The sequence below is a fragment of the Oryza brachyantha genome, chromosome 3 (genome assembly GCF_000231095.2).
Source record: "Oryza brachyantha chromosome 3, ObraRS2, whole genome shotgun sequence".
In the NCBI taxonomy this organism is placed as follows: Eukaryota; Viridiplantae; Streptophyta; class Magnoliopsida; order Poales; family Poaceae; genus Oryza; species Oryza brachyantha.
In genome coordinates, this window is record NC_023165.2 from 894,911 (window position 1) to 908,739 (window position 13,829).

The 13,829-nt window shown below is 38.2% G+C and overlaps 1 protein-coding gene across 3 annotated transcripts; it reads left to right on the forward strand.

Moving 5' to 3' along the window:
- Positions 1 to 5,339: 5,339 nt before the first annotated feature.
- On the forward strand, positions 5,340 to 13,381 carry LOC102718995 (B3 domain-containing protein Os03g0120900). Of its 3 annotated transcripts, none has more exons than XM_015834854.2 (3): positions 5,340 to 7,807; positions 11,946 to 12,027; positions 13,248 to 13,381. In XM_015834854.2, the coding sequence occupies exon 1, from the start codon at positions 5,991 to 5,993 to the stop codon at positions 6,921 to 6,923; it is 933 nt and encodes a 310-aa protein (XP_015690340.2). In that variant the 5' UTR covers positions 5,340 to 5,990; the 3' UTR covers positions 6,924 to 7,807; positions 11,946 to 12,027; positions 13,248 to 13,381. The 3 variants fall into 3 exon arrangements, with proteins under 3 accessions (XP_015690340.2, XP_040377564.1, XP_015690338.2); XM_040521630.1 differs by lacking the exon at positions 13,248 to 13,381 and adding an exon at positions 12,154 to 12,178; XM_015834852.2 differs by lacking the exon at positions 11,946 to 12,027.
- The last annotated feature ends 448 nt before the right edge of the window (positions 13,382 to 13,829 follow it).

Consider the following 13,829-nt stretch of genomic DNA (forward strand, 5'->3'; position numbering starts at 1 on the left):
AGTTTTGCAGCTCATGGATGTAGATCAAAATTGTTATTATGGTTCTATTGATCTTAGGGCAAGTGCTCCGACGAACACCCCCCTAGCTAGCTACTTCGATCTGAAACATGTGAGCCATTGCCAGAGAAGGTTAACTTCACACAAAACTAACGCTTGGTTTGAGCGGCTAATAATTGAGAATGATTGTATATTTATAAAAAAATTATAAATAAAACTTTTATATATGTGTTATTAGTTATTTAAAAACCATAATCAACTTTAAATTTAAGACTAAAAATTTAAGTTTTTACTTCTAAGCATAAACAAAAGATGGGGCGAGAATTTCTAATCAAACTCAGCCGTCAGTTTTCTGTATTTTTAAAAGTTGACCAAATTGATCAGCCACCTTGTGTCCCAATCATTTCACACTGATTTTGCAGATGCCCCAATTCGTTGCAGTACTAGTAGTATACTTTAGCCTAGATTACATTAACTCACCACCAGCGTACGTGCTGCATAAATGCGGATTTTTAGCCGCACTGCCACAGTGCCACAGTGCAATGACCATAGGAAGTTTAGTTATCAATTGCTACGTATTCCATCCGTTTAAGACATGATTTTTATTGTCCCCACCTTGTTTGTTAAATACAATTTATTTCACAATATACTCATTATCAAGAAGTACAATAGTATCATCATATAAAAATATTTTCAAATATGAACCTGTATGACATATAAAACACTTCTCTCTGTGTCTAAAAGATTTTTTTATATTTTAGCCCATCTACTCTTTTACAGTTTCACCCTCATATATTCCTTATTTACTAAAAGACATTATAATATTTTTCTGTAGACCTTGATTTTTGTTAATTAATAGATATAGAAATAATTGTATTTTTGAATGGAAGTAGTGGTAAACTAGGTGGATGGCATGTGATTGAAGGCCGACTGAGGAGAAAAATGATGTTAATTTAGAGCAGGTATAATAGCAAACTATAAGCCAACTATAAATATATTTTAAAGAGATAAGAGTAGTGAGCTACTAATTTGTAGCCAGTTGTAGCACGTGCAGTAAGACGCAGTGTAATATGTGAGACCATGTATTAATGCTTTGCATGTAACTATTGTATAAATTGGCTATTAGATTGACTATAGATGATTTAGAGCCAGTAGTTGGGCTATACTATTGAACTTGCTATTAGGCAGATGCCTTTACTACACCGTGCACTGGGATGGTGGGTACAGATGGTTGATGAATCTCAATGATAGTACATTAAATGTCTATTTACACCAAATCATCTCCGATGCATGTTTTCTAGCTGATTTCCATATAGAAAAAATATTTGATAAATATTTAATTTGCATAGAGGCCACAATATTTACATAGGAGCACGTGATAAATTGAGAGAGTCGTCTCCCTATGTCAGCTTAGGTGAAAAATTCGAGGGGATAAAGTAATTCTAAGATATAGAACTTGATCGGCCCCCTTTGGCATAATCACCAGACTGTAGCGGATGGTATGGAAAATACTGTAGTATCACATCCGTGCTTCAATGTAAAGAATTTTGGGGATAAATATCGACAATGATATATTTAAGGATGGAGGTATAACTTTATCTGCTACCAAATTTTTGAGTGGTTGATCTCTTGATGTGCCATGTAAAACAATGAAGATGATGGAATTGGATATGCCCCAAGCATAGTACTCAAAACCGGACCGAAGGTCTACCCGCTCTAGCAGCCGATTTTTTATTTATTAATATTATATTTAATTTATATTATTTTTAATGTACAACCGTCATAAATTTGTAAAATATATATAAATAAATCAATATAGCTATATTTATATGGTTATAAATTAAAAAAATAATTATAGTATGTCAAACTAACAAATTCATAATGCATTACTACTATAGGATAAATTGAAAACTGGTTCGATACTTAAAAAAACCCGTAAAACCGGCTTGTTCACTGAAAAATCGGCCGGTTCACAAAAAAGGCTGGTTCACCGGTTATTTACCAGTTCAATTGCAGGGGCGGTCTTTGAGCGGAACCGACCCACCAAGGTTGCCGATTTTGGTTTTTTCTGGTTCAACCGTCGGTCCGGTTTGGTTTTTTTTTACTATAGCCGCAAGAACATGTCCAACAACTTATCGAAATTTGGTCATCCATATCTCTATTTGAATGATCATCCAAAAGATATTCAACCTCCATATCTATTTGTATTCTAGCATATGATTCATATTACCTACTCCCTCCGTTTCACAATTAACACTTTTTAGCCTTGCATAGATTCATATGGATGCTAATGAATTTAAACATATATATATAAATTTTACATTCATCAATTGATGAATTTATGTAAGGCTAGAAAGTCTTACAATATGAAACGGAGGTAGTACTTTATATCATACCCAACTTTATTTTATTAATATTATATTAAGTACTACCCTAAAAATAATGTTGCATGCTCATTTGAAGTAAGAAAAGAGAAACTATATTTTATTAAGTATATACTCACTATGTTTCAAAATATAATGTGCGCATTAATTACATTGCTACATGCATTGGTAAAATAATAAACTAAAACAAAAATAGATAGCATGCATTGGCTGATTTGTACTAAGTAAATGTATGATTAAATGTTTCTTAGTATTTGTATACAAGGTGGCTGTGCCTAATATTTTGGAACGGAGGGAGTACTACTCTAAGAATAATGTTGCATGCCCATTTGAAGTAAGAAAAGAGAAACTATATTTTATTAATTTGGAGTTTCTCTTTTCTCATATGGATGATGGTTAAAATGGATGATGTGTTGGAGAAACTGTTGGACCTTATTTTTTTTACCTCTTTTATCTCCTATTTTATAGATAGAGTATGAGATGGATAAACTGATGTACATGCTTTATGAATAAAGGATATGGATTACAAAACTTGACGAACTTCAAACCAGAGACACCCAAGAGTAAGGAATACTTCTCCTTAATTTGCTAATTTTCCTACATTTATATATTTTTTTTGAGAAAAGGCTTTTTCCAAAGCCCTGCTTTTCATAAAGCCACACAGTGGAACAAAACAAATGTGACCGGGGATACCGGTTTTACATCAGAGCACAGAGAAAAACTAGGACCAACTGGGCGCAAGTAACTCTAGAGAAACGACTTCAGCACAGTTGCTGACCCCGTGCTAACTAGCTAGCGTTGTCGACGGGCCGGTCAACAAAGTGCTCAACCAATCCACAGGGAGCCCTGCTGGCCATTCACAAACATATCGTGGGAGATACATGCATTTCACCTTACTGTGGGCTCAACTTGGGGCTTGTTTACTCGTTTGTGAAGTGGCAAACGACCAAGTAATTAAGGATTAGGGGTTAGCTATGGACGCATCTCAATTTCACCTAGTTAATTAATCTCGTGGATCAACCAACCAAGCACATATTAAAAGCCCCATGGACAGATGCTAAGCTTAATTAGCTAGCTAAAGACCTTAGTTCGCTTGTAATTTAACTGATCTTAATCCAGCATGGACTGGCTAGCTAGCTAACCCCATAACAAAAGACAGCAAAAGAAGTTGTTAACCCGATGTAAACACAAGCATTTCTAGAACTGATACAAGTACAAATTAACTAGAGCAAAAAGGCCCTTTTTCTGAGTCCAACAGGCCAACTACTACCCTCATCATATCCTGGCCTCTCATGCACTTCTCCCACAAACAAAACAGCCTCCCCAAAATACAGCAACTGGCCAAATATATATTACCACTGCCTGTCTGTGCCTCCTGTGCCACACCAACACCCAGCAATTAACATGTGTGTGCACCATATAAAATACGATGTGCCCTTCTGATCAACACTGTATATATTTTAATATGCTAAGCACCAGCAGATTGTGCCTTATTGTATGCTCCACATGCATGTGTAAGCCGTAATTGCCTGCCCATAAAATAGACACCTTGTCACTCATGGGAGCTGAATCAATGCGATTCAGAGGTAAGCATGCAGCAGCTAGCCATGCTGAGCTGAGCACACACTAGCTATTGGCCTCTCATCTTCTTCCCTGCCCTGACACAATAGCTGGCTTTGCATATGCAGGGGATCAACACTACCAATTAATTTCTAATGCCAAGCAGTCAAGCAGATAACCTGAAAATATTTAACTTCAGACCAAGCTGCTTGCATGGCCCAACTCATTAAGAACTGCAGTTGTGGTATCACACGCTACAATATTCTATCTGGATGTATACATGTTGATACTTAAATTTGGGCAATATCTGCAACTTTAGGTAGGTACGTTAAGTTAGTCGTCGTAGTACGTACTACCCTGCAATCATGTACAGCTAGCTATAGGAGATGCTGCAGATTTGCAGTACAATCACCTCGAATTTATTATAATATGGAGAAATGGAAGAACGCCGACGTGCAGTTTTCAGAGTCAGAAATATGTGCAGATTGCAACAAATTAAGGTAGAGTGGTTCAGACTGAGCATGAGTGATAAGAACAAGGCAGCTAAGATTAAACATAATAATATATGAAGCCCCATACAGTCGCCAGGAATGGGACTTTTTAATTTATTCTATCCGAAATTCCACTAAAATTAAACAAGAACTGTATGCATTAATTAATCTCTGCTTGACCTGAAAATGCACGTGGTGATATTTAAAACGAAAACCTTGCTAACTGAAAGTGTATGATTGGCATAAATCTGAAAAGAACATATATAACAGAAATCTAACCTATAATGAACACGTAATCCAAACTATGGTAAGTAGTGGAATATTGAAAGAGTTTTAGTTCATATATTATTATATGTTACGCATAAATATTTTTAAATACTTTAAACTTAGGGATTATTCAGTTTGGAGGAATTTTACGGGAATCTAATTCACAAGAAGAAAACTATTTCCTATAAAATTCCTAGATTCAAAGAATCATGAACAAGAATATGCGCGTATATACTTGTAGACAGCGGGTACAAAATATAATACTTGATACATTCAAACACAGATAATATTTACATAAAATACAGTTACAAATTTACCTACCAATAAGAAGATGCGCATGTTCAAAATTTGCAGGCAACAACTGGCATTTTGGGGGCTCATCACCTGCCTAACTCACATAAAGGCTCCCCCTATAGCATGAGAAGGACAAGCTCACATGAGCTCAACCAGATAATTCGTGGGCCCCACCCTCCTCTCCACATCCCTCTACCATCTCTCTCTCATCTCTTCTTCACCCTTTAAAAAGCAAGCTAGTGTATTGTGCCCACCCTTCCCCTCTCCTAGTAGCTACACCTCACCCCCCCCCTCTTATACACAAAAGATGCATACATAAATACATATATACATGTGTGTACCACCTACAACTACAACAACACACATCTGCTCCACACTAGTATATAGGTAAGTAGCTAGCTATAGGGCCAATTACCTTTGGTTGCAAGCCAAAAGTAAGTATCCATCCTCATCCTTTTCCTCCTCTCCTCCCACCAAGAACCTTCATAGTACCACACCACCATCACCACCACCACCACTCATCACACCTCACACCCCCCATTGCCTTCCTTCTTCCTCCCCAGCTAGCTCTCATCCTTCCATCTTCAGCCTTCTCTGGATCTTGAGCTTGATCAATTCCCCCAACACAATTAAGCACTACAATTTGGGTTGATCTAGCTAAGGAGCAGTAGCCACAAGAAGCTAGAGATAGATAGCTGAATTTGTTATGAGCTCAGAGCCATCACAATTCTGAATTTTTCCAATCCCAAAAGACCCAATTAAACAAGAGATAGTTGCCTCCTAATCTATATAATAAGCCCCAAAATTAACTAGTAGCCATATACTATCAATAGTAACAAGGCAGCACAAGCATCATACCATAAGCATCATACAGCGGGTCAAAGGTCAAGGGAAGGAAGGACAAGCCGGCGACGGCGACGACGACGACGACGAGGGGCGGCATCATCTAGCGAGCGAGCTGCTACCTCGATCGGGGTCGGTCGGTCGGTTGATCGGCATGGAGTTCATCACGCCGATCGTGAGGCCGTCAGCGGCTGCGGCGGCGGGGGTGGGGGGCGGCGAGCACGAGAGTAGCAGGGGCTTGCCGGCGGAGGCGGTGGAGAAGGAGCACATGTTCGACAAGGTGGTGACACCGAGCGACGTCGGGAAGCTGAACCGGCTGGTGATCCCGAAGCAGCACGCGGAGAAGTACTTCCCGCTGGACTCGGCGTCCAACGAGAAGGGGCTCCTGCTCAGCTTCGAGGACCGCACGGGGAAGCCATGGCGGTTCCGCTACTCCTACTGGAACAGCAGCCAGAGCTACGTCATGACCAAGGGGTGGAGCCGCTTCGTCAAGGAGAAGCGCCTCGACGCCGGAGACACCGTCTCCTTCGGCCGCGGCGTCGGCGAGGCCGCCCGCGGGAGGCTCTTCATCGACTGGCGCCGCCGCCCCGACGTCGTCGCCGCGCTCGCGCCGCCCACGCACCGCTTCCAGTTCCCCTCCTCCATACCCTTCGCTCCCTGGACGCACCACCACGGACACGGATCAGCCGGCGCCGGCTCCAGGTTTCTCCTCCCTCCCTCCACATCCATCTACGACCACCACCACCGCCGACACTCCCACGCCGCCGTCGGTTACGACGGGTACGCGGCGGCCACGAACAGCAGGCAGGTGCTGTTCTACCGGCCGTTGCAGCCACACCAGCAGCATCAGCATCAGCATCATCCCGCGGTGGTGCTGGAATCGGTACCGGTGCGCATAGCGGCGGGGCACGCGGAGCCGTCGGCGACCCCGTCGAAGCGAGTACGCCTGTTCGGGGTGAACCTCGACTGCGCGAATTCCGAAGAGGACGCCGGCGTCGGGAAGACCCCGTTGCAGCTGCCGTCGCCGCCGTCATCGTCGTCATCTTCCTCCGGGAAAGCGAGGTGCTCCTTGAATCTTGACTTGTGAAGGGTGGTGGCCATACACGATCTGCTACTTTACGCTTCAATTCTGCTACTACTGACACAAATGGAATCGCCGTGGAAGAAAGGCCGGAGAAGTAAACAAAAGCGGCGGCCGCCGGCGGCGGAGGTACTACGAGAAGATAGCGTGTCTTCGTATTTCGTATATAGCTCATCATCTCTCCTAAATTTAAATTAGCCAGTGCAGTGTGAGGGGAAACAGTTAAGAAAAAGAACAAAGCAGCAACAAAAAAAAAGGAATTCTTTTTAGGCTGATGGTTTTCTTGCGGATTTGATTTGCTTTTCTCTCTTGTGCTTAATTACAATTAAGTTGTCTTAGCTGCTCTCTTCTTTGTGTCTGGGAGAAAACATATACGACTGGTACTAGTGATTAGGGAAGAAGAAATATAATTGTTTCCTAGCTACAATTCAAAACTCCAGGCCAATTGTATATACCATGACTGAGCCTAGGGAGCACGGCCGGTGTGTGTGTGATCCTCACATATGATAACAATCAATTTGCACTGATGCTACAAGCTTTATATATGTACACTTGTTACACGACTGATATAATGGTGAGCTAGCTAGCTCATGCCTCATGGAGATCAATACATTGGAGAGCCCGTACTCTATGCATGGGTGTGATGCATGTATACTGCCCTGGGCACATGGATTGTTCTTGGTGTTGCTGTTGTTTCTGCAGGTCAATTGGGCTCTCCTTCCAAGGCATCAGCAGCAGCACCAGCAGCAGCTTAGCTAAGCTGTGTATTGTAGGCAGGGAGGTGATGAAGAGAAGAGGAAGAGGAGAAGATGCCTTTAAAATGTGGGAGCTAGCCAGCCTGCAGGCCAGCTATCAAGCTAGGACAGGCAGTTATTATTGGAGCACTGCAGGTCAGATCCTAAATCCTTCTCCTACACATGCATATTTACAGTCGTCTCACTACTCATGTATATATATATATATGCATCATCATCCCTCTCTACCTCTTTCAGTCTCTCTCTCTACCTCTGCACATCTGTGCCCCGTTCTTGATTTGGTTTGCGCATTTGTCTCTTGTGCTATTCCTTCTTTCCTGCTAGCTGCATGCATGCTTCTGTTGCGGCTGTTTCTTCTGCGCCAGCAATACACTGTGCAATGTGTGAAATGTTCATCAGGCCTGCTGGTTAGCTAGCTGGCAGAGGCAGAACTCACACACATAGTTTACTGTGCAGTGTGTGAAAATGCCAAGGTTTGTGTATGTGTGTGGAATCCAGCCTTTCTGCTAGCCAGGAGCCAAAGAAAAAAGCACTAGTAGATCCTTCTCTCCCTCCTATTGGGTTCCTTTTGGTGTCAGGAGGAGGAAGAGCTAGAATCTTGATCCCCATCCAAGTGGATAGGCAGCAAAATCGCAGACCACATTGCACACAGCTCCCAGCAACATACATACATGGCATTGGTTGCGCATGCATTGCATGAAACTGATCTCTTGCAGTTGCAGGACTGCAAATGCACCCTTGCATCGATATAATAGAGTTAATTCTGCTTGGCTGTCCGACCCAATTCAGGTACTGGGTGTGTATGCAGTGATAACAGAAGAAATTGATTGTCGTTATAGTATTGATAGTAGACGAGAGCCTTTTTCTGCTAGCATTTGCCCATGAGTCCAGAGCATAGGACTCTAGATAGGCTCTGCCATTTTCTGAGTGTCATCATAGGGCTCACTTCCGGGTTTATATACAACTGGTTAGCTAGCTGTTCATGATCTTAGGTCATGTAGAGATTGCCGTACGTTAATTGATGCTTTCTTTTCGATTAGATTAAGGCTCCCATGCATATGCCTTTGTCAGTATTTCTGTCGGATGAGTTGATATATCAGCTTTAGCATGCATGTTTGCTTTTAAGATGTCCCATATTCAATTCTACTCCTATTGGTAGATCATTCTGAATTTCTGGCATTGAGATCATACTGGTACTGTACTGGTAACATTCATGGATATACCATCACATAATTTATTTGATGCATGCTCCAATGCTACTGCTACTAGAAAAGATATGGAGCTCCTGGTGTGAATGTGCATTGTGTATGATATATAATTTGCTTTTTAATGAATAAGTATGCATCGCAAAGTATCAACCATTCATAAAAAAAATATATGTGCATATGTAATATTGCTTTTATTTTCACAAAATTATTTGTTCGAAAATCCCTATGTTAAATGCACATACATATATCGGGATATAGAGTACGTATGCATGTACTGGTTAAATTATATTACCTTAATTTCATATTAGAAGATGTTAGTAACTTTACTGGATTCATATGAATGTTAACGAATCCAGAAACATATCATGATCCGGGAATGAATCTAACTAGGGTGAAAACATCTTATATAGAATGGAGGGAGTAACAATCAATAAAGTTGTTTGTTCAATTGACTGATGAATTAAAGCACATTGCTTCAATATAAATAAAGAGAAGACATCATATAAATATTAATCATACAATATACTATCTTCGTTTTACCATATAAGACTATTTAGTTTTACCTAAATTTGTATAGATGTTAATGAATTTAGATATATATAAACAATATGCATTGATATATAGATGAATAGGTATAGTCAAAACGTCTTATGATGTGAAACGAATGGAGTATCATATATGGATGTATATAAAGCCTAGCTTAATTAACTAGAAGCATATATATGCACATTCTTCAAGCGTAATCAAATCTACCTTGTATACATATATAGGACGACTCTTAATTATTAAGGATATGTTTAAGTGGCATATATAGATGAATCTGGCTTGATATTTGAATTATCGTTACAAGTTTTTAAGCTGGCATCAGGAAACACTACTGTAAATAAAAGTACCAGATATCAACATGAACTTAGCATTTCCCCACTAATTCCGAGCATGCACTATTTAATTCAATGCAATAATGTGTTTCGAGCAATGTATATACATGTCACCTGCGATAGTAGATACGAATTTAAGGTTTGATATGATAAGTGAAATTGAGTTTCCCGGCCGTACGGTTTTGAGAAAGAGCATTTCATGCATGCTTTAGCTGTCGGCTTCTCTTCGTCATGTCTTTTTCTTGATTATTTTCGGTTTATTATTTCTTTTCATAACCCGATTAATTGCCTTTAAGTTATATGTGAAAACTGTATACGTCCTATATGTGGATCGTATTCTTTCATGTGTGTGTCTCTTCAATAAATATAAAGTTGCATGTCGAGTTGGTTGTTACATAAGTATCATATATGCACGTCCTAACGTCAAAGTGTATAATTGTTCATGTATGCATGTTAGTTTTACAGCAGGCGGTAGTATGTTGTTAAGAATCCAAATCGTAGGTGTTTTTATCATCCTTGATATATATCTTGAGGTAATATTTTTTTATGTAAAAATTTGGTACCTTCATGTGCTAGTAGTTATTTTGAAGTACCAAAAATTTACAGTAAAATTTAGTGCACCTTGTCACTTTCTCAAGTACCACAAAATTTTCCTTAATATATATGTATGTAGGCGGCTTTGGATGGCGCTAATTTACTCCTTGCAACCCTGCGTGTTTAATTGATTAATTAACTTCACTTAGATCTATATGAAGCTAAATTCTAAGTTGAAAAGATTTTGACATTATGTTATACAGTTCATTAGGGTCTTATAGGATAAAGTAGTCAGATTTATCAATCATCTATCTATGTTTATATTGTTAAGATAAGTCGTAAACTACGGGGCCACAACGTTTACTCTAGAAGACTAAAATTACCGGAATAACTGCAAAAAAAAATGAGAGATAAAATGTATATTGATTATAATGTAACTGTGTGGCTTGTTGATATATTAGTATTGTTATGTGTGTGACAACAGAAGCTAAGAGTTGTATATTGATTCTAATTAATTCTACTTCAAAATTCGGTTGTATGTATAATTACGATTGTATTATAGAAACAGAAACAGAAACTTGTTTTTTTTAATCTACCTCTACTTTTAAAACTATTGGTACGAATTACAAATACATCTATGGGGAAAAGAAGCTAAAAGGTGTATATAAAATCCAATATTCTACCTTTAGAACAAATTGTGTAGGAAAAAAATAATCCAGCTAGTTACATAATATCTTTTGTATGTCTTGTTTTTGTCTAAATCCAGGGAGAGGCGCGTAATCACATATATAATAAAATGCACGGGGTTTATCTCTGTGTGTGTGTGTGTATTTTAGTATCTTCTACTTGTAATATATGGCATAATTCGAGTAATATTTAGGCATTAGCTAGATAGAGTGGTCCTCTATACTTGATGTAAAATGTTGTTGGCCGTAAGCATTCTTCATGGAGTACTAAAGTTAGGGACAACAGGTTACATTACTATGTGGATGATGATGATTGTAGGAGAGACATAACATATATGCAAATTAAATTCAAAAGTTGCTAAAACGTAGACGATCGATGATTTAATTTTGAATGTGCATGCCATGTATATATAAATCCATGCAGAAATTGACCGTTTTGGAACGGCACGTGTATGCATATGACAGCCTGTGTGTGCCAACTGAGAAATAATCAAGCTAATTGGAAACGATGTTGTGTGATTGGTGATATGTGCATTAATTTAGTCTTAATCCTATTCCTGTGGCGGCTGACCAGGCTAAGAGCGAGTAGAGGAAAATAGCATAAACAATATGTTATAACAATTGTTACATTAGAATTTTTTTAGGCGGAAAGAAAAGAAAGACAGAGACCAGAAGCAAATTATAATTAAATTTGTAGTCAGCTATAACATAAATTCTAACAAACTTTATATAAGAGAGAGGTAAGAGGCGAGACATGTTTTAATAGCACGCTAGCTATATGTCTTAGCTAACTAGTGTACGAATATACTATATATTAAAGTGTCCTGTTAATTTAAATTTTAATTGTTCCATTACTTCAAAATATTGTAACCTATATATAACATTTTAATTATTCCATCGTTTCAAAATATTGTAACTTTTTAAATACAATGTAAACTAATTAGAAATCTTACTTATTCTGAAACAGGGGACGGTGAGAAATTGAGTGAGATATATGGTGGCAGGCTTCTGGCGTTGCATATAGAGCATTTTCTCCATAGTACAATGAGGTGTCACTATTTTCTATGTAAAATTTAATATATTCTAATATCTAATGTATCAAATTTTATATAAAAAACAATGATATCTCATGATATCTTTTTAAAAATAATAAAATTACTTTGCATATATGCTAGGCAGGTATAGCTGCAAACCACCGGCCGGTGCCGTGTATCTTCTTTATATCATCGGTACGCATGAACGGCACGGTGTGTGCCTCTCTCCATGCATATGGACCATCCTATGTAGGCATGGACGATCGGCCGGGCCGGAATGGGTGCATGAATTCATCAATGCATGTGTACATGAGGTGTGGGGTGTGGGGACACTAGCTACTACTAGTACTTTAATTAGCTAGTGTAATGGTGGGTCCCACTCTATGCATTTTCACCCTGCTGTTCTCACTCCAATTCTTTTATCAAATATATATATACATAATTACGTATGGTGTTTCCCTTTCATTTATACGCATTAAAAATAGGAGTATATATATATGGTACTCTGCTTCGTATGTTAATTATAAGATAAAAAGATGTCATTAAACTACACCCTCATCTTTTCACCTTATACTTATGCTTATAAGCCAAAATTTAAAATTTTTATGTTAAATTTGGGGTTTTCATTGTAGTTTATTTTTCAGTTTTAGCTTTTAGATCGCTAAGAGCACGTATATAAAAGTTCTATAAATAAAATATTTTTTATTTGCAAATATATCATTTGATTTTTTTTCTTTAAAAAGATCAACCCTTAGTCTTTGACTTCCAATTTATCATCAGTATTCGTAGCAACAAAGTTATAACCATAGAAAATACCATTCTAATGATATTATGCTCATCAATTAAATTTTAATATATACTAAACTAAATATTGGTCAAATTCATGCGCATTTTATATTTTGGAAAATGGTGTATCTCTCTCCCCTCAACTCATAAAAGATCGTACCACCTCTGTCCAAAATATAATAATTTTTACCTATGAATCTGAACAAATACTTATTCAGGCGTGTACTTCTACTGATCATATAGCACTATAATCTGGGTCAAAGGGAGTGCATTGGATTTTCTCCTAGACAGTGGCATCAATATATTGCTTAAGCCCTTGTATATAATTTATGAGCCTACCCAATTGATTGAGACAAACACATCATATATAGATTTGGATCATCTACCATTATGATAATATCATTATACTCACTGACATATGACTGACATATGGATCCCACATCCCACAGGTCAATAACTATAATGGCAGTGACGTAATGGCAAAGGATCTCAATCCATCCTATATTTACTTAGGGTTTGTTCGACGGGAGGACAAACGAGAAAAACCTCTCTCGTTTTACATAAGTATGTTTTTTAAACTATTAAACGGTGTATTATTTGTGAAATAACTTCTATATAAAGATTGCTTTAATATTCATATCATTTTTTTAAGTTTAAATGAATTGAGAGCTTATTAATCATGCACTAATAACTTGGCTTATTTTAGATATATTATTTTTTCTTCTTTCTGTTACTCTCAAACTCATCCTTATTTGAACAATTGCTTCGCACATAGTTGTGATGACTTATTACAAACTCAAATAACAATAGAAAGATGGCAAGACTATGAAATTAAAACCTATCTTTTAGAATTGCGGAATTTTGCTGAATTCTATGAGAATTGGACTGATCACGCTTTGATCCTATGTATTTTTTTCCTTAAATCTTGAATACTTCCGGTTTTATTAAATAGATGCACAAGTGATAAATTAAGTAGACAAGCCTAGTGCTCAAGCACTAACTATATATCCTAGGCTGATCTCTGCCCCCTG